Consider the following 19,483-nt stretch of genomic DNA (forward strand, 5'->3'; position numbering starts at 1 on the left):
AATACCAACCACGCTAACACCCACTCCCGATGGCGAATACGCAGCGAACGGCAAACCTGAAACGCATCTTCACATCCAGAGCATGACCGCGCCTCCGATTGATTGGTCATGCGTATCATTGCGAAGGAGAACCTGCTCGAGATCTGGCTCACCAGACAATGCACCCACGACTCATTGGCGCCACTTGTGCGACCTGTCAAGATTGCTAATGGCGAAGAAGTGTGCGACGCCTGTGAAGCCACAGTGTAACCTCGCCGGCAGCTGACGGAGGGAGACCACCAGACTGGCCACGCCGTGACCTGGACTTGCTGGACTCTGGACGGTCTTGCGCACGCTTTCAGCAGATCATGTGTAGTACAGCCTGCCACATGCTCGCCTCAGGCGATTCTTGCTGCACCTGATGCAAAAGATGTGAACTCGTCGAGAGTTGTGGCGCGCTGAGTCCGGCGGGCGCCGTCCGGCGATCTGCAGTCGGCGCGCAATCCAAGTACAGAAGGTGGCAGCAGAGGCTCATCTACATGTTGCTAGTCGCAGGCTATGAGGGACACAACCCAGGATGTGGACAAGCTAACACAGGACTCTCACAAGCAATGGGGCGGAGCTTGTGCACATGCTTGAGCCGCGGCCAAGAGGATCTTCGCTCTCGTCGGGCCATTCAGACGCCAGAACTGCCCAGCGCACCTCGATGGCGTGGGCCGCGTCTGCCATGATGTTTGCTGTCGGCCATGGCGGCAGCCACGCCGAGCCCCTTTGAGGCGCTGCTGCATGCTATCCAGGCCTTCAATTCGTTGAATTCTAATGACACCAGTGATATATCTCGGCGCTCGTCGTCTTTGTCGAACAGCTCGAAACGCATCCGATATTCGAAGCTGGCTGTCTCCACCAATACGACGTCGCGCTGAAGATCACGGGCTCCATTTGATGCCATACAACCGGTTTGCCTCTGTCGAGATTCGGCACTATCAAGCCAACAGAGATGGCACCCGTAATTCAATGTGTTGGACCCAGCTGCACAAGCCGCCTACTCAGGTAAGAATGATCGACTGACGCCAATCCCCCTTCGATGGAAGCGTCGTCCAAAGACCTGATGCTGTTCTCTTTGAGAAGTATCGCCGTGTCCAATTAATGGAACGTATGACTAGGCTGAGCTCTTTGATTGCTATTCTGCTTCCCACACCAGTGCTTTGCAGGTGTATCGAATCTCACATGGAGCGATATATAAGACTGCTCAGGTATCGTGTTGGAAAAATGACAGAAGCTCATCACCCTCTCGCACTGGTCTCAAGACATTCGCCCTTTCCTTCTACCACACTCATTCGGACGCTTGAACATGCATTTCACACTCCTACCGGCAGCCCTGGTGGCTTCGGCCTCTCTCTCGCTTGCAGCACCAGCAGAAGCTCCAAACCGCAAAGCATTCCAGATTACACAAGTCCCAAGAGGCCAGGTCTACAAGAATGGCCCATATCAAATGATGAAGACCTACGGCAAATACGCGGCCCATGGTGCCGTCGCGCCATCACTTGTCAAAGACGCCGCAGCTGCTGTGCAGAGCGGTAGTGTCGATGCGGATCCACAGCAGTACGACCAGGCCTATCTGTCGCCAGTCAATGTTGGTGGCAAGACTTTGGAGCTTGACTTCGACACTGGATCGGCGGACCTGTGGGTTTTCTCCAAGTTGATGCCTTCAAGTGAACAATCTGGCCACGCGGTGTATAGCCCCAGCTCTTCGGCCAAACAACTGCGAGGTTCTACATGGAATATCTCCTACGGTGACGGATCTGGAGCAAGTGGCACTGTTTATGCAGACAAGGTCGCCGTTGGCAGCGTTACCGCCACTTCTCAAGCCGTCGAAGCTGCGACTTCAGTCTCCGCACAATTCTCCCAGGACCAGGACAACGATGGCCTGCTCGGTCTGGCGTTCAGCACGATTAACACTGTTAAGCCACAGCAACAGACCACATTCTTCGACACAGTCAAAAGCACCTTGGCAAAGCCACTCTTTGCTGTGGACTTGAAGGCTGGCGCGCCTGGCACTTACGACTTTGGCTATATTGACAGCTCCAAATACAAAGGCAGCATCGCTTACACCCCGGTGGACAGTTCGGATGGCTTCTGGCAGTTCAACGCACAAGGATATTCCATCGGTGGTAGCAACTCCACCGCCGGTGGCAGCATCGGTGCCTCCATCATGGACACAGGCACATCGCTTCTCTACCTTCCGTCTCGAGTTGCTTCTGCATACTATGCAAAGGTTCCTGGCGCCAAAATCGATGACTCGCAAGGAGGCTACACCTTGCCTTGCAGTGCAACGCCTCCCAACTTCAATGTTGCCATCGGAGGAAAGACCTTCACGGTCCCAGGCTCATACATCAACTATGCCCCAGTTGACCAATCGGGGACGACTTGCTTCGGCGGCATTCAACCCAATACTGGTATTGGGTTTACAATCTTCGGTGATGTCTTCATGAAAGCAGTGTACGTTGTGTTCGATCAGAGCACCGACACTCCTCGTCTCGGAATTGCTGCACAGAGCTAGATCATCAATGGTGACACTACACCCCAGAGAGAACGACGAACAGATTACGAACGACAGAGGAATGCGTGCAGGCACCATAGCACTGGAATGTTTCGTATCGTTTCTAGATGATTGCGTATGTATACAAGAACTGGCTTTTATTATAATGATCAGCCGATAGTTTTGCCAACTCCAAATTACGGGACATTGAGTCTCAGTGGTCCATGATCTTCCAACCTTCCCTTAGTAGTGTTCTCCCAAAGAACGCCGCTCCGAGCACAACTCCGCAGCCTGCGAGCGATACTCCAGTCCACCACGCACATCGTATCCCCCAGAATATGTCTTCTGGCGTGGCTCCGTGTCTGTTGTTGGCTACTTCCACTGTACCCGCGATACCAAGGGCTATACTGATGGAGTAGTTGACCATGGTATTGACTAAAGACGCGGCTAGGCCTTGATGTTCTGGGGGCATCGAATTCGAAAGTATCACCGTTGCTGCTGGAAAGCTCATGTCCATGCCTAATCAAGTCAGCAACAAGGCGTTCGAGAATTCTGGACGGGAGAACTTACCAAATGGCATTATCAGGATTGCAACAAACATCTGGCCCCAATATGTCTGCTTCTCTGGCTGCGTGGCTGTGATCAATTCTCCTATGAAGAATGCTGCCATCGATACGAACCTAGTATCTCAAAGTCAGTATCAAGTTGCTCTTCGCAGACGTGTCGAAAGCTCACATTGTGAACGCAACTGGAGTGTGCGTAAGCATGAACCCCGTTGCGCCTGCTGCGAGCAGACCACAAATCATCGCTGGCACGTACTGCGCAGAGACGCTCAACGGACTGAAACCTCGGATGTCTTCCAGAAACCTGAACGAGTAGTAGATCCAGATGCCAAATGAGCCCCAACCGATGCCAACGAGAACCATTGTGTAAACCACCGTACTGCTCATAACCTTCACCGGCAGGATCGGAGAGACAGCCTTTGCTTCGACCCAGATAAATGCACCCAGCGCGCATAGTCCAAGGATAAGAATGAAATATACGTGAGGAGTATCCCAGCCAAAGAGTGGTCCGTTGTTGAATGCCACGTTGATCAAAATCAATGACAAGACGCCCAGAAAGGAGCCTTGCAAGTCCCAAGCTGGTCGATCGCTTTTCCCAGCGAATTGAGCATCATAGGCCAATTTCTGCGGCACGATCATAATGGAAAAGGCGGAGAGTAGCCAAGCCGCAAGACCATAGCTCCAGAATGCCCAAGGCCACCAAGCGACTTCCGCGAACATGCTGGCAAAAATAGCACCCACCACAAACCCCCAAGGTGCCATTGCTCCAAACAGTGAGAACACAATATTCTTCTTGATCCCCGGCGGATAAGCTCTCCCCAGCAAAGCCAGCGCATTTGGAGCCAAAAGCGCAGCCCCGAGTCCCTGGAAAGCCCGACAAATATCGAAGAAGATCTGATCTCCAATATAAGCCGAGAATCCTGCAAACGCAGACCAAGATCCCAAGAAGAAGTATCCAAAGGTGAAAATCCTCTTATGGCCCAGAATATCGCCCATACGTCCAGATATCAGGATAAAAGTCCCGACGGTCAGTGAAAACGCAGCAGCGAACCAAGCCTGCTCACCGGGGTTCGTAACTCCCAAGTCCTCAGCAATGAATTTCATCGGAGCGATCGATTGACCCAATCCAGCCAGTCCCATGAATTGAGCCATAATCACAACTCCGATGAAGAGCGTCTCGTGCCAAACCGGAATGTCCAACGATGACCGCGAAGATGAGTGACCCGGAGAAAGCGGCCTGGACAATCTGCTATACTCATCATCATCGTCTTCCCCTTCATGGTCCTCATTCTCATCTTTCTCAGATTCTCCACCTCCTCTTCCATACCCTTCAAACCCACCACTCTCCAAATAAAACGTCGACCGCTCCCGCCCATTTCCGTATGTCAAAGGTAAATTCGAGAATCGTTCCGGAAAATCTTCTCCTAAAGATTCAACTCTCGAATGGATCGAAATATGTCGAGACTTGTATACCATCGGCGGACTAGCGTGCTCGAGATCTTGATCCGGTTGTTCTCCAGAAAAGTGATCCTTTCCAGCGGCACCATGATGGTGCTCATTGCTCCGTATGCGCGCAGCCATGATCCGCGTGAAAGGCTGCTGCCAGTTGATTGATCGAAAGAATGTGAGATTTTCCCTGCAGCAGAACTGCAATCCAGCGGCTCCAGATGCAATGCATCTAACTACCCATGAATGGCATCTGTGTTTACGAGAAAAAAACCGCAAACGTTTCGTTGCGACCAGCGACGGGAACGTTGTCTCCTCGTCTGGGCTAAAAGGCTGCATTGTACCATCAAAAGTTTTGGGGCGTTACGAGGCAGCGACCAGAGCGTCCCGTGAAGTTTTTCGTAGATCTCATCGCAGAGTGTGTCGCTCGTGCGTCCCTCGGCTTGTTATTGTCGATTTGGCCCTCAAGTTTTAGTCAGACGTGCATCTTGGTGCAACGGCCTGACCAGTCACGTCCATAACGGTAGGATCGAGCTCACAGGTGCATTGCAATTCCAACGATACCGTGATCAATCGTGGCTACAAGGACCCCTACTGTGACGTTCTTGTATTGGAGTCGGAGACCGCACTGACATGTCAGATGTCGTGAACAAGGTCCTGTGGCGTTGTTAGTCGTGGGTACCATGTGACGAGAAATTCATCTCTGTAATCATTGAGTTTTCCAGAAAACAGTTGGGAATGCACAGAATGTGCTGAGACGACAACTTTTTGTATGATGACATAACAAGACTAAAAAAGAGCGACAGCCAAGCATCTTGCCAGGACAATCGAGTGCTATTACTAACTGGGAGATCTGTGTGTAGGCTTTTCTCATCTCTTCAAACGCAGCAGTGGTATCATTTGTCCCGTAACACTCCAGAACATGTAAAACGAATTGGGTATCTTCCCGCTATCGCCAACGCCAAACGGCAGTCGTGACAATTCTCGAAACTGGGGTATCGTGATCAATCGGCAATCAGGTCGACAGACGCGACAAGATTTGAGCACCGTGGGCATGAGCATCGTAGACGTCGTTTAGATCTGGCGAGTTGGCTGGAAGGCACCATCGACCTGGTTGCTGAAGGACAGACCTGGCTGACCGTTGGCAGTACCGTGTGGAGTGTTCTGAGCCACGGGCAAATCTGCGGCAGAGCGGACAGTGCCTGGAGCAGCGCCACCGGCGGCTCCGCCTGCAGGAGCGTCTCTCAGACCTCCCTGGGTGACCTGGTGAGGCTTGCGAACGACCTTGGGAGCGGCTGGCAGACTCTTGGTCTCGCTGGCAGATCCGATGCTGAAGATCGGGCTCTCCCACTTGTCACCCTTGGCGGCAAGCTCCTGGTATTCCGTGGCCTTGGTGGAGATACCGCCTGGCAGCGAGATGTTCTTGAAAATGGAGTCGTTCTGGGTGACGGCCACGTTGACGCTGGTCTCCTTGGCCTTCTCCTTAGCGGCCTCCTTCTTCTGTTGACCCTTCTGCATCTGCTTCTGGAAGGCGTTGAAGTATCTCTGGTAGATGTTCTGGAGGTTCTCTGGGTCTGGGTTGTTCTTCGCCTCCTCGACGGCGCGGTCAACTTCTTGCTTGACCTCCCAGAGGAGACCATCGAGCTGCTGCACGCTGTCGCGGACTTGCTTCTCAACGACCTTCTGGATGACAGGACGCAAGACCTTGAGGAGGACTGGCTTGAACAGGCTGAACAGCAGCTTGTGGTTCGACTGCTTGACCTTGATGTTCACATTCTTCACATCAACATTGATGGTGTTGATCTTGAAGAAGTGAGAACGATCCTTCTTGTCGGCAGTCTCCATGGCGACCTTGAAGCTGAGACCGGTGCCACCAAGGAAAATGTCCAACACACCCTTGTCGGTGATGCTTGGGAAGCCTTGCTTCTTCTTGACGTAGTACGCAACGTCACGCAGATCCATCTGGATACCAGAGACGGCAAGCATGACCTTGTTCTTGTTCTTAGATTGGAAGCCCTTGCGTCCCCAACGCCAGTAGTTGTCAGAGCCGAACTCAAACATGTTTGGTGCGAGGTTGTCACCCTCGAGGACGAGGTTCTCAACAATGGCATCGATCTGTGGGTCGGAGACCTCGATGCGTGGAATTGGGACGTAGCGGACATTCTCGAAGAAGGCAGGAATCAGCACTTCCGTAAGGTCCTTGACCAAGTGTGGCTTGAACTCGGGCTTTCCATCAGAGTCGTTTCCGAGATCCTTGAACAGCTTGTCCATTGCATCGCCGAACTCCTTGTTTAGGGTATCTTGCTCGAACTGGTTAGCAAGGAACTTGACCTCGTCGACGATGCGATCCGTGTCGTTGCGGTAGCGCGTGCGGAGGAGGAAGTTGCCCTGGTCTATCGAAGGTTCTGTCAGTCAAGTTGCAAATCAGCAGGGTCGCTCGCCGAGAACGTACCATAGAGCTTGTTCCATTCCTCGTTGGACTCGTCCTGCAGGACGTAACCCTGCTCTTGGAGGCATCGGCGAATGAAGCGGTTGAGGCTGCGGAAGAAGTTCTTGAGTTCTGGGTCACGATCGGCGTCCTTGTAGATCTGGTTGATCGACTCGAAGAGGTCATCGAACGAAGTGCTGTTCGCAAAACGCTCAAGGAGAGTCTTTATAGAAGTCAGCATTTGCTGACGCTCTCGGGTAAAATCTAGTTCAACGCACCCTGAGGTCAGCTTCCGCGGTGGTAAGGGAGTCCTGGCTGTGGGCACCTTTCACGGCTCCAGTGGATTGAGCCGCCACATCCTTGGTGTGGCCAGTGTATTCCTCGGCCAGACGGAGAAGAGTGTCAATGGCCTGTTGGTCTGCGAGTTCCGTTAGTAAGGGCTGTCAATGTCAGTAGGCGAGGACCGCGGACAAGTGCAGCGTCCACTACCACGTGCTGATTTTCCAGCAGCGACGGAGGAGGCACTGTAAAGGGAACGACCATGGTATGAATGGCCGGTGTGTTCCTTGTCCGCGGTCCTTACCCAGAGGCAACTTACAGTCTTGGTGTCCTTGGATCTCGACGATCATCTTCTTCAGGCGGTAGATGGTCTGCTCGCGACGCTCCTTTGGAACCTTCTTCTGAAAGTATTCCTTAGTTTGCTGTCGGTATTCGCGGACCTTCTGCTTGTCGTTCTCATCCATTTGATCCCATGTCTTCTGCTTGGCGCGGTCCTTTGCGGCTTGAGCACCTTGCTGCACGTCAAGACCAGTTGATGCGCCAGTCTGCTGCTCGCGGCGAGCAAGCTCGGCAGCATCAGCTGGGTCACGGGAACCGCTTGGGTGTGCAGCTTGGGTAGCATCACCAGCGATCTCCTTAGCATGCTCCTTCGCTTCCTGCTTGCCGATTGGCACATTGGACTTGATCTGGTTGCGAATGTTTTCCTTGGAAAGATCGGGAGCCTCATGCCAAGTGTTGTCCTCGGCGGGCTTGTCGATCTGCGCAAGGCGCTCCTCGTCTGGGTTGACTACGGCCGCGGCATTCTGTGCAGCGTCGCCGGCAATGTCACGAAGCAAGACAACAGAGTCGCTCACTGTCACGAAGTCAGTAAAATGTCGATTTTCACCTGTTGTGGCGGCACGTACGAAGTTTACGGAACTGGCCGTTGGTGATGATGAGCTGTCCGAGTGTGCGCAGACCCTCCAAAGCTTGCTGGCCGTGCTGCTCAGCAGTGGCCTTGTCAATGGGAGCGCCTGGAGCCTTGGCATCACCGGCACCGATGGCCTGTGTTTGCCAGATGAAGTCTTGCAGGAGGTTGCCCTCGTTCTTGGTCAACATCAGCACTTTGGCCTTTTCAATGACGTTGCGCAGGTCGGAAACGAGCTTCTGGCCATCGGCCGAGAGCTTTGTGTTGGGTTGTGACATGCCCTTCCAAGCGAGGGCGGTGTTCATTGCCACGTCGATCTGCTTGTTGGAAGGGACCTTGCCCTTGGCAAATGCTACAGAGGTGGTCAGCACGTCGCGAGAGTTGCGTGGGAAGAGGCATTGGGGCGATACCTGAGTAGATGCCATAGAGCTGGAGCTTGGCGTTGATGTCCTTCTCCTTGATCTTGTTGTCGGTCGGCACGTTGACCGCTTTTGAGGAAGCCATTGTGGCGTCTGTTCGTGTATTCTGGGGGGCGAGTGCTATTACGGAGCGCTGCTCGGGGTCGAGTTCACGAAGACGGACAGCTTCGGCGTGCGTCTGGGTAGCTGACTGGTTCGCAGCAGTGCTTCTGTCGTGTGTCGCGGCGCGTGCTGGTCTGCAACACGGACACTATCCGCAGCAAGGCGTTATCCTGTCGGGAAGCGATGCGAAATACGATGCGCAACTGGGGGTATCTCTGGGGTATTAAGCTGCGCGCGCTGATGAGAAGAGAGTCAAACAGTGTGGAATGTTTGGGAGAAAAGGGCAAAGAGGGAGGAGGAAAGGCCGATTGTTTGCGGTTGCGGGAAGGCAGTTGTAAAGAAGGTGCTACGGTCTGTGCTTCACTTTGTCGACGAACTATGACGACAGGGAGCTGTGATGGTGACGGGCGGTTGAGCGAGCTCCTCTTTTTCGACGGCCAGCCCAACCCATACGAACGGGCGCGACGCACTACGACTTGCACACGCACCGCATCGCGCTCGAAATGATGCACGGCGCCTAGCCCAGCAGCAGCCCGTCATATGTGCGCAGCCGGCGGTGGTGCCTTGATTTTGCAGCGCCTGGCGCGTACGCTGCATGCCTCCCAAGACGACCTTGCCTGGCCGCATCGCGCATCGCGCTGACGTCGCCCGGCAGACTTGCAGATCGCAATCGCCCTTTTGTGCCTGTCCTTTTTGTCTGCGCGAGACCCCCTCAACACGTCTCTCACCCACCGCTCTGCCTGCATCACATGCTCGCCCCCTGTGCTGCGCACTGCGCTGTGCCGTCGTGCGCGCGGTGCCCTTCTGCTGCTCATCTGCTTTGCTGGGGCGACGAGCAGGTTCCCTCGACAACCACGACGTGATCGCCCACCGCTCGGCACCAAACGCTGGGGAAATTGACCATAGCGCATGCACGGGCCATGACGCCTCAGGAACTGCGATTTCAATGGGCTCGATGTGGCTTAGACTTTCCGATCGGACGCCATGTGTCTCCATCAGTGGCGCTGCCACCAAGCGTCGCTTCCACCGCGCACACATCAACATGTCAAATCAAAAAGGAAGTCGGCCGCCAATAGCACGAGAAGCCACGTCCCCAATGCGCGGCTTTGCTTTGCAACTGTGGTTTGAACAAGTCCACATGACACCACGTCCCTTACACTGTTCGTGCCACATGGCCGCGGATCCAGATGCTCCAAGAGCCGACCGTGAAACCATGCACCCGTCCTGCAGTAAATGAGCATCTACACCTCCATCCAATCATGACACCTATGTTCAAATCATCTGTTACAGAGCCTTTTTGAAAAAACGTGAAGGCGGTTTCGTTGTTCAGGCCATGCTGGCCCAAGGCATGCCCGCGCCACACAGCTGTGAAGACTACATCTGCAACGACCGGGGTGCTGTCTCCGAAGAGATCGAGCTTTCCCTGCTGGCCATTCCGGCCGCGGGCACTACTTTGACGCGCTGCATGGATCTCTCTGGGGCATGCAAACGAGAGTGGAACGTTCAACCTTGCATCACAAGATGCTCGTGCCGAACATGCTATACATACGCTGGAAGCCCTTGAGTGACGACTCGGGTTTATCTAACTCAATGCCATACTCCTCGATGCAGCACTGGAACGGTTTATTGCTGAGCTCCTTCCCCGCGGTTGTCTCTTCAAGATTGCCCCACAACAAGAACAGCTTCTCTCTGAGCTGACCCAACATTTCAGGTCGGTGCTGTAGATCATCTGGATCATCCAGGTCACGGAGTAGGAACTGCGCCTGGTCGTGATGCACATGCACCCAAAGTGAACTCCGCTCACTCCCTTTGCCATTATCACCAGCTTCTTCCAGCAACAAGGAGAACGACCACTCGTACTTGGGCGATGCCTCGTAGTAACAGGCATCCGGGTCATGGTTGCTGACACCGAGCTGGACGGCAAATTCCTCGAGTGTTTTGGGATGGTAGTCGACCACCCGCACTGTCGCCCGATACTTTGCATTTATGAAGGGAAGGGTGTAGCGCACTCCATTTGGCGTCTGGTTGACGTGGCGCACATTGTCCACATCGAGAATCTCCTTGACGCTCAAAAACACCTCCCCTTCATCGTGGTGGCATCGAACGTTTGGATTCATGGCAATGCCATCGTCTTTGGCTGCAGCTGCAGCTGCCGCAGCCTTTCTCTCTTTCTTCTCTCGCTTCTTCGCTGCTTTCGACTTCTTTTGCTCCGCAGATTGCTCTTTCTGGCCAAGTTTGGCCTCCCGTTCCAACCAGTATTTCTCTTTCCGCTTCAACATAGCCTGACATTCGGGGCCAGAGGTGTCCTTGATTCGGTGTATTTTAATCTTGGTGTCGTCCTGATGATCTGGCCACATGTCGCCCTCCATAAAGGCCTCGGATTTGGTTCTCCGCTTCACATTTCTCAATAGCACGATGTCACCCTCGTCGAGATTATTTGCCGCGAACGCGGCGTGAGGAGGCTTGACATTAATCTTCATCACGAGATGTCCAAATGGCCCGCGCCAGCTCTTCTTGGGCGCATTACTGTAGCCAAAGACATCCCCGTCCCTTTCTTCAGACGGCTCCTCTTCTGGAGGAGCATAGTGTCGCAAGTATTCGTTGGCCGTATAGTCAGTGACGTAGAGATCGCACCCTCCATACTGTGTTGGAAAACACTTTACCACAAACCCAACGATGTCTGCAAAGTCCCAAGTGCGCAAATCTTCTATCAATCTGAACTTGGGGCCGAATCCACTTACTGCTGCGTTGAAGTTTTCAGATGTCCTTTGTCGTTTGGCCGGCCGACGATCGGCAGAGTCATATTCTTCTTCAAGGGCACGGCTTGCTGCTTTAGCATGTAGTGCCTGTACTCTGCCCTTCATTTCCACTTTGATGTTCATGATGTACTCCTGTTCGAGCAGATCAAATTTTGCTTTATCTTTCTCCGTACCCTGTCGCTCGATGAGGCTTTTGGTATAGGCGTAGTTGAACGCAGGATCTGGGATAGCCGCTGCTGGAAATACAAGGCAGGCGGTGGACCAGTTGGTTAAAGCGATACGCTGATGTTCCCAAGTCGCCATTTTGACATTGCGGAACATTACGACATCCCCGATGCTGCGGATTTTCGGTAGACTATCGGCGTCCTCCCTGAAGGAACGGCATGTCAGACCTTGTGAGCCCTCTGCTGCCATGGACAGTCTGTAGTCCAACAATCTGAACGTGAGCATGCTCTGACCAGTCCTCGTGGTCATTGGCTCCATGAAATCGACCACTACTCCGATGATATTGACAAAGGCGCCTTCAGGCTGCTTATGTGCAGCGGCGAGGTCTATGAACCCCTTCGGCGGCGTTGCGATTGACATGACGACCTCGATGACCAGGTATTAATCTGCGAGATCTTTCGAGAACGGAGCTCGTTGATTGCGCGACGGCTCAAAGTTGTCGGCAGAAAATAGTCGTGTCTTAGGCAAACTTCTGCAGCGCGATGGTGCGGAGGACACGGTGATTCTAGTGATTACTTCTGATCTTGCGCCTGCGCGTCCAGCTGTCCCGATGTTGTCTGATATCTGCCAACATGTTACAGGGTATGCAATCTTGATGAGTCGCGGCAAGCTGCAGTCAACGACATCCGCCAAGTTTGACAACGGCGGCAACAAGCCGTGGTCGAACGTCGTGAACAATGGACGTGAGGCCGTGCTGGATCGGGTGTCGACGGTCGTTGCTTCTGTGGGCACTTCTGTTTGCTCAACAGTTGCTACTAGCAACGTGATCCGCGGCCGTAAATAGGTGTGTTCATCTCTGGACGTTGCTAGCAATTCGGTCGCGTGAGACAGACGCGCCTCGCGTGGAGTTTGGCAGAAAGGCTATCATCCTGCGTTGCACGTGAATAGTCTTGAGTCTGCAGGGTCCGATGCGAAAGCATTGTCCGCGACAGAGACACTTCACCGCCGTTCGCGAACCCGCCTGCCTGCCGTTTGCTGCCAGCGTGCCGCCCGAGCAATCAGTTGTCTGAACATTTCGCTCACTCATCAGCCTCACTGCTAGCGGTCGCAGCTCGTTCGACACCTCTAAATCCGGCCGAACACGGTACCCCTCGATTGTTGCCTCGTGCCACGACTTTTCCACGGACAGAACGAATCACAAGCGAGGAGCGGGACTAGTCAACTGCTGTGTTTTTGAGAAGTCGACTTCTTGCGGCGTCACACACGTCTTCCTTTCCTCTGCAGCTGCTCATCCAGATCTTCCAAGTCAAGTGCCACCAGATCGCGGTCTCAGCTCAGCCTGTGAACACCCCGCGTCCGGCATTCCGCTGCACTACACCACCCATTACTTGATCCGCACGAGAACCGGCAAACATGGCGGAGCGCTACATACCCGAGCACCGCCGCAACAACTTCAAGGCGAAGAGCACTTTCAAGCCCGACGAGCTTCGCCGCCGCCGCGAGGAACAGCAGGTTGAAATTCGCAAGCAGAAGCGCGAGGAGAACCTCGCCAAGCGACGAGGCATCGGTGCGGGCGGGGACCGCCTGGGAGCGTCGCTCGGCGCTGCTCCTGACAGTGACGATGAGGGTGCCACGAATGAGAGTCAGGTATGTATTCGCTCTGATCCTTCTTCTTTGACTTTCATGACTGACGAGCAACGTAGCTGGACGAAGAGCTCCCACAGATGGTGCGGGGCGTGTTTTCAGATAAGATCGAGGATCAAATCGCAGCTACCACCAAATTCCGAAAACTGCTCTCGAAAGAACGGAACCCGCCTATCGAGCGAGTTATCGAGAACAACGTCGTCCCGAGATTCGTCGAATTCCTTCGCTCCCCACACACTCTTGTCCAGTTCGAGGCAGCCTGGGCCCTCACCAACATCGCCTCTGGCTCAGCACAGCAAACACAGGTCGTCATCGAACACGGAGCGGTGCCGATTTTTGTCGAACTCCTGAGCAGCCCGGAGCCAGATGTTCGAGAGCAAGCCGTTTGGGCATTGGGAAATATTGCAGGAGACAGCCCGGCATGCAGAGATTTTGTCCTCGCTCAGGGTGCTCTGCAGCCACTTGTGCGCCTTCTCGGCGACAGTCGCAAGCTGAGCATGCTCCGCAACGCAACATGGACACTCAGCAACTTCTGCCGTGGCAAGACACCACAGCCAGACTGGAACACCATCGCGCCAGCGCTCCCTGTGCTCGCCAAATTGGTCTATTCCCTCGACGATGAGGTCCTCATCGATGCGTGCTGGGCCATTTCCTACCTCAGCGACGGCTCCAACGACAAAATTCAAGCTGTCATCGAGGCCAACATCCCTCGTCGATTGGTCGAGCTGCTCATGCACGCTTCGACATCCGTCCAGACCCCCGCTCTCCGGTCCGTGGGCAACATCGTCACCGGAGACGATGTTCAGACCCAACTCATCATCAACTGCGGAGCCCTGACAGCCCTTCTGTCCCTGTTGAGCAGCACCAAGGACGGCATTCGCAAGGAGGCATGTTGGACTATTTCCAACATTACAGCAGGTAACAGCACACAGATCCAAGCTGTAATCGACGCGAACATCATTCCGCCGCTGATCCACCTTTTGAGCCACGGTGATTTTAAGACGCGCAAAGAGGCTTGCTGGGCGATCAGCAATGCTACAAGCGGTGGTCTGCAGAAGCCCGACCAGATCCGCTACCTTGTTCAACAGGGCGCCATTCGCCCGCTGTGCGACCTCCTCGCCTGCCCTGACAACAAGATCATCCAAGTCGCTCTCGATGGTTTGGAGAACATCTTGAAGGTTGGCGACATGGATAAGGAAGCACAAGACGGTAGCGCGGAACCACCGGTCAACAAATACGCGCTGTTCATTGAGGACTGCGGAGGCATGGAGAAGATTCACGACTGCCAGAACAACAGCAACGAAGAGATCTACATGAAGGCCTACAACATCATCGAGAAGTACTTCTCGGATGAAGATGGCGATGCCGAGGTTAACGACCTCGCGCCTGCTCAAGGCCAGGATGGTCAGTTCGGTTTCGGTGCTCAACAGCAACAGTCGAACTTCAACTTCGCCAACGGTGGCGACGGTGAGAGCATGGATATGTAAGGAGCTCCAAGAACTGCATCCAGGTCCCTCTCAAGCCAAGGCGCATAGCGTGCGGCCCTGGTTCCATACGATCCAGAGGTCCGTAACGCATGACAGCTTCGAGCACTTCAAATGCAGCGGTAAGTTAGCAGCCGGGACTGTGTGGCCGTCGAAGCCGACGACCATGCGTGCATCCACGATTGCACCACCCATTCCCACACGAGTATGACCCAGCCTCGATCCCGCCCAGCACCATCGCAACACCGCACAAGGCTCCACCTGTCCATCATTCACCAGCAATGTCGAGTTTCCGACACGCCAACACAACATCCTTCTTCACTGATACCCCCCAAAAATGGACCCCTTTGACATCCACGACACCTCTTGGCCATACACGACATGCATTCCTTTAAATGACACTCGATGTCATGGACCTACCAGCTTCGCCGCCCGAAGGCGTTGCGGGTGGCATCCTTCTTGCGTCAATATCTCACGTTCAGAGATTGAAGAGGCAGCAGCACAGTGGACGAGCGCTTTTTTTGAGTGCGGGCAAGCTACTGAAGCTTTGACGGAGGTGAGGGTGTGGCATGTTCGCGTTTCGTGTTGATAGAGAATCGGAATGAAATGCAGCATTACAGAATATCTTTCGCGCATGTCCTAACAACTGAATGCGCACGCCGCCCCCTGAGTCATGGGCTGAGGAGCAATCTCGATGGCACTCCGGCACCTGGTCGTCCATGAATGGTGTTGTCTAGGATGTGATGTCTATCAATCTGTGCCAAAGCGGGATGAACCAGTCCCTAAATGGCAATACTGTAGATTGGAAAGAGCATTGTAATGAGTATCAAGGCGTAAGGCAATGATCATCTCCCTGTGGCACATTGCCTCTCGGATCTTCGTGCGTTGAAATGTCCCGAAAGCTCGCAATCGGCAGGCATGTCTATCGCAGACCAGCGACATGCCCAACTGCAAGCGAGTGAAAGCGTCTCAACGGCAGTGCAAGTACAACGAAAGTCTCCGCAATGAGGGCTTGTTATGGATTCGGTGTGCATCGTGGTGTACATGCGAAGGATATATTGCAAGTTCCACAAATAGAGGCATGGCCACGCAGAGGCGTTGTCTCACCCGACAGGACACTTATGGTGTGCCCAGATGGAGCCACTCATTAGTAATGTGGCCTGTCGAATTGGCAGAGGCGTGCCGCGAAGGACGAGGGTAGATCCGGAGCAGCAGCAAAGTCAATGTCGCATGGCAAGGCAAGGTGGGCGGCATCTGTTACTCTGCGACCCGTTACGGCGTTGATGAAATGTGAATGTTTGACACTTACACAGTGGCTCGTGGTCGTGTGGTGCTGAGATTGCCTCAATCTCGGCGGCGCCCAGCTCCCTTTGCAGGAGGCGACCATCCGACACATGCTTCCGCTTTCACTTACTCGCTGCCACACACCTCAGCTCACGTGCATAGGATAGAGCAGCAGCAACAACAACAGCAGCAACAGCAGCATCTCACTTCGACACTGCTACCAAAAGCAATCCTATCCAGCCAGCTCCGCCCGAGTTGGGGGTGAGAACATCGGGTCCATCGTCGTGCCAAGGCGGCCAGCGCTTCGCCGTCGTCTTGCATCGACCAACTGGAATCCTCTCCTTACAAACTTCCTGCCACACCCCGTCGGCGCGACGACCACTGACACACGATCCGCCACACGCACGCACTCCCAGCGCTACCGTCCCAGCACAGCACAGCACCCGGCGTGCTGCAGTCGCGCGCCTTGGGACAGTGCAGCTCTCTGCGAGCCACCGAGTAGAGCGGTGCCGAGCGCGGGACAAAGGACAGCGACGACGCCCACCCACCACCGCCGACATCACTTTTCCGCCCTCACCGGCCAGCACGACGTCCGCGGTCCATCGTCGCCGTCGTAGCCCACTGCCACTGCTGGGAGCCCGTTCGACATCGGCGTACCTCTCGAGATTCTTCCTCCTTGCCCCATCTGCGTCGGCCCCATCGCCTGCCACCGCCCGACGCAGCAGAGCAAAGCACCCTACGCTTGCTTGCCGTACCGAGTCCATCGATTTTGCTGTCGCCGGCACCGCAATCGCCTCATCACTCGCGTGTCCCATCTCAACCAAACTGGCCTCCGCTTCCGTGGAGTGGCTGGCGCGACGCAAACATGCGTGAGGTCAACTTCAGCATCCCCAACGCAAACAAGGCGTCGGTCGGCATTACGACCGCACTCTATGACCGCCGTGCGTTGGACTGCACCTCGACACTACCGCTTATCAATTCGCTCAACAATCTCGCATACCTGACTACCTCCTCGGGCCGCATCCGGGACATTCTCACCGTCGATGGCGGTATCGAGCGCCTAGTATGCATTCTCAAAGAAGGGCGGAGCAAGGACATGATGGAAATGTGGAAGTGGAATCTGGCTTTCCAGTGCATCGTGAATATTGGTGTGAGGGGGTCGGAGGCAGTGCGGACACGAGTGGTAGAAGCTGACGTGGTTCCTGTAATCGCGACTATTCTGGACAATTACTTCCAGGTCGTGGAGAAGAGCAGGGAACGAATGGAGTTGGAGAACCGGAAGAAGTGCCCATTTGGCTCATCGCGAAGCTTTTCCAGGTCCTCTAATAGAACAGATACCCAGGACCAGCGGAGTGGCAGGAGTCGACGCCATGCGCCTCCGCCCATTTCCATCCCGGAGCCCGGTGAATCCCCTGAGGAAGAGCAGAGCGGCGAAATCACGCCTACTGTACACACCGCGAACCTATCTCTGAGCTCGCCTCCGGAACGAACTACCTTTTCGCGTCAGAACCCTCGAACTACTGGTGGGCGGGTACAATTCACTTCGCCGACTGCAACCAGCCGACAACCAGAGCCTCCCATGTCCTCACTAACACTACAGAGTAACGCCTTCGTGCGGCCTGTGCGGGACGCCGATCGGCTACCCTCGATGATGCCAACCTTGCATGCAGAGCTGAGCTCGCAGCCGCAATCCCCCACCACTCCTGGCGCTCCTGTTCAACAAGCAGAGAGCAGTCGGCCTCGGCGAAGACCTTCGATTCGTCACCAGCTCTCCATATCTGGGTCAGACGACGATGGCCAGATCGAAGAGGCCGCAGAAGAGCAATCTACTGGAGTCGAGTCAGAACCAATGGTGGGTATAACTGGCACGGATATCGCCATGGAGGACATCAGAGCAGACATGGAGACTCAAAACAACGGTGTTGCTCTGACCGCGTTACCGGATGTGCGGAACCTCGACGACGAGAGCTTCCATCTCCAGCAGCCATCGAACGACGGCAGTCACACGGCTACACCAACCCAAGGGCAAGCCACTGTTGTACAGACACAACTTCCAGCCACTGGCCCAGTTCACACCACCCCACCCACCCTGCAACAACCACCGACGTGGTACCCGCAAAGAGGATTGCCGCTTGATCGACCAGCGCCGGCGAGCATCTTGGCTGCGATGCCTCGCGACGAAGACGTACTCATGTCACTGCAGTTGCTTGCGTACGTCTCGAAATACTGCAACCTTCGATCATACTTTCAGCAATCACATCTTGTACCACGACTGAAGATCGACCGCGAGCTGAAGATGCTGGATCCGGACTACAATCCGGCTTCGCACTCCCTCCCGACGCAGGAAGAGCTTGACGAGGAGTGGGACAACGAGTTCGTCAAAAAGGATGATGAAAAGCCGTACAACATCTTCCCATTGATTGAAAAGTTCACCGCAAAATCCTCCTCCCGGCACGCGCAAAACCCTCCTTCGCCGCAACAGGGAGACATGCAATACTGGGCCGGGGTAGTGATGCGAAATCTGTGTCGGAAGGATGACAGCAGAGGTGGCATCAGACAGTGCGCATACTGGCAATGCGGCAAGTGGGAGGAATTTACCCGCCAGTTTGCAAAATGTCGGAGGTGCAGGCGGACCAAATACTGCAGCAAGGAGTGCCAGAAGGGTGCCTGGGGCAGCCACCGCTTCTGGTGCGTCGCAGCTGAAGACAACCGAGAAGGCGAGGCGGGCGCCAGCGGAGAGCACAGGCACCGCTCTCACCGTCATCACCATCACCAGAACGGACACTGAAGGGCTGAAGCGTCCAAACACAACTAATGCTCACGTTACGTGAGCTCCGCCCTTGGATTGAGCGTTCCTCTTCATTGCCATTTACGAAAGCATTGCATTGCATGGCATGGCATGGCGCTGGCAAAGGCGTTCGAGCACATTTTGTCACCAACTGAGGTCGTTGATGATTGCGACCTCCACGAAACTGATCTAAATTATACCATCGAAGACATGACAGCGAATTGCTTCTGCCGCATATCATCATGCCTCGGGTCACGACATAGGAAGCATAGGAGCACTTGAATTGGAAAGAGCTTCATTATTGGATCATGATACCATTATGAGCAAATCTGCTTATTTGCTTTGTTCTCTTTTTGTTTTCTACGGAATGGGATGGGTTTGGGGGAAATTGGCATAGGTACAGTGATCCTACTGCTGAATGAGAAGATTCAAGGAATGTCCGACATTGTGCGTGGTGCATGACGAGTACCTGTAGCTAGGTGGAGCATCAATGACATGTGAAACTCTTCCTCATTCACCTTTCCCCACGGCCCGCCCTTTTCCTACCTGCATTCAATATGTCGGTGCCGTGTGATACTGTGGGTGAATGGCATCCGCGAATCTGGATCCGGGATTATTTTCCAATTCAGTGAGAAGTTCAAAGCATCACTCGCCCTGAAGAGACATCACAGAATTCTGCTCCTTAGCTTGGGCTTTC

The 19,483-nt window shown here is 54.4% G+C and overlaps 6 protein-coding genes across 6 annotated transcripts; 3 read left to right on the forward strand and 3 right to left on the reverse strand.

The window, feature by feature from the left end:
- Positions 1-1,330: 1,330 nt before the first annotated feature.
- CKM354_000954900 (uncharacterized protein) lies at positions 1,331-2,539 on the forward strand (the record flags this gene model as incomplete). The annotated part of the gene is made up of 1 exon (XM_044804975.1): positions 1,331-2,539. The coding sequence occupies one exon, from the start codon at positions 1,331-1,333 to the stop codon at positions 2,537-2,539; it is 1,209 nt and encodes a 402-aa protein (XP_044660910.1).
- Positions 2,540-2,732: 193 nt separating this feature from the next.
- On the reverse strand, positions 2,733-4,662 carry CKM354_000955000 (uncharacterized protein; the record flags this gene model as incomplete). Its single annotated transcript, XM_044804976.1, has 3 exons — positions 2,733-3,037; positions 3,089-3,198; positions 3,254-4,662. 3 exons carry the CDS (start codon positions 4,660-4,662, stop codon positions 2,733-2,735), a joined length of 1,824 nt encoding a protein of 607 aa, XP_044660911.1.
- Positions 4,663-5,601: 939 nt separating this feature from the next.
- CKM354_000955100 (uncharacterized protein) lies at positions 5,602-8,645 on the reverse strand (the record flags this gene model as incomplete). The annotated part of the gene is made up of 6 exons (XM_044804977.1): positions 5,602-6,920; positions 6,980-7,178; positions 7,234-7,373; positions 7,554-8,087; positions 8,140-8,493; positions 8,552-8,645. The coding sequence occupies 6 exons, from the start codon at positions 8,643-8,645 to the stop codon at positions 5,602-5,604; spliced, it is 2,640 nt and encodes an 879-aa protein (XP_044660912.1).
- Positions 8,646-10,176: 1,531 nt separating this feature from the next.
- CKM354_000955200 (uncharacterized protein) lies at positions 10,177-12,006 on the reverse strand (the record flags this gene model as incomplete). The annotated part of the gene is made up of 1 exon (XM_044804978.1): positions 10,177-12,006. One exon carries the CDS (start codon positions 12,004-12,006, stop codon positions 10,177-10,179), a length of 1,830 nt encoding a protein of 609 aa, XP_044660913.1.
- A 993-nt stretch (positions 12,007-12,999) lies between these two features.
- CKM354_000955300 (karyopherin alpha) lies at positions 13,000-14,717 on the forward strand (the record flags this gene model as incomplete). The annotated part of the gene is made up of 2 exons (XM_044804979.1): positions 13,000-13,233; positions 13,290-14,717. 2 exons carry the CDS (start codon positions 13,000-13,002, stop codon positions 14,715-14,717), a joined length of 1,662 nt encoding a protein of 553 aa, XP_044660914.1.
- A 2,146-nt stretch (positions 14,718-16,863) lies between these two features.
- Positions 16,864-18,786, forward strand: CKM354_000955400 (uncharacterized protein; the record flags this gene model as incomplete). The annotated part of the gene is made up of 1 exon (XM_044804980.1): positions 16,864-18,786. The coding sequence occupies one exon, from the start codon at positions 16,864-16,866 to the stop codon at positions 18,784-18,786; it is 1,923 nt and encodes a 640-aa protein (XP_044660915.1).
- Positions 18,787-19,483: the final 697 nt, after the last annotated feature.

Source organism: Cercospora kikuchii (assembly GCF_019650295.1).
Source record: "Cercospora kikuchii DNA, contig_00006, whole genome shotgun sequence".
Classification (NCBI taxonomy): Eukaryota; Fungi; Ascomycota; class Dothideomycetes; order Mycosphaerellales; family Mycosphaerellaceae; genus Cercospora; species Cercospora kikuchii.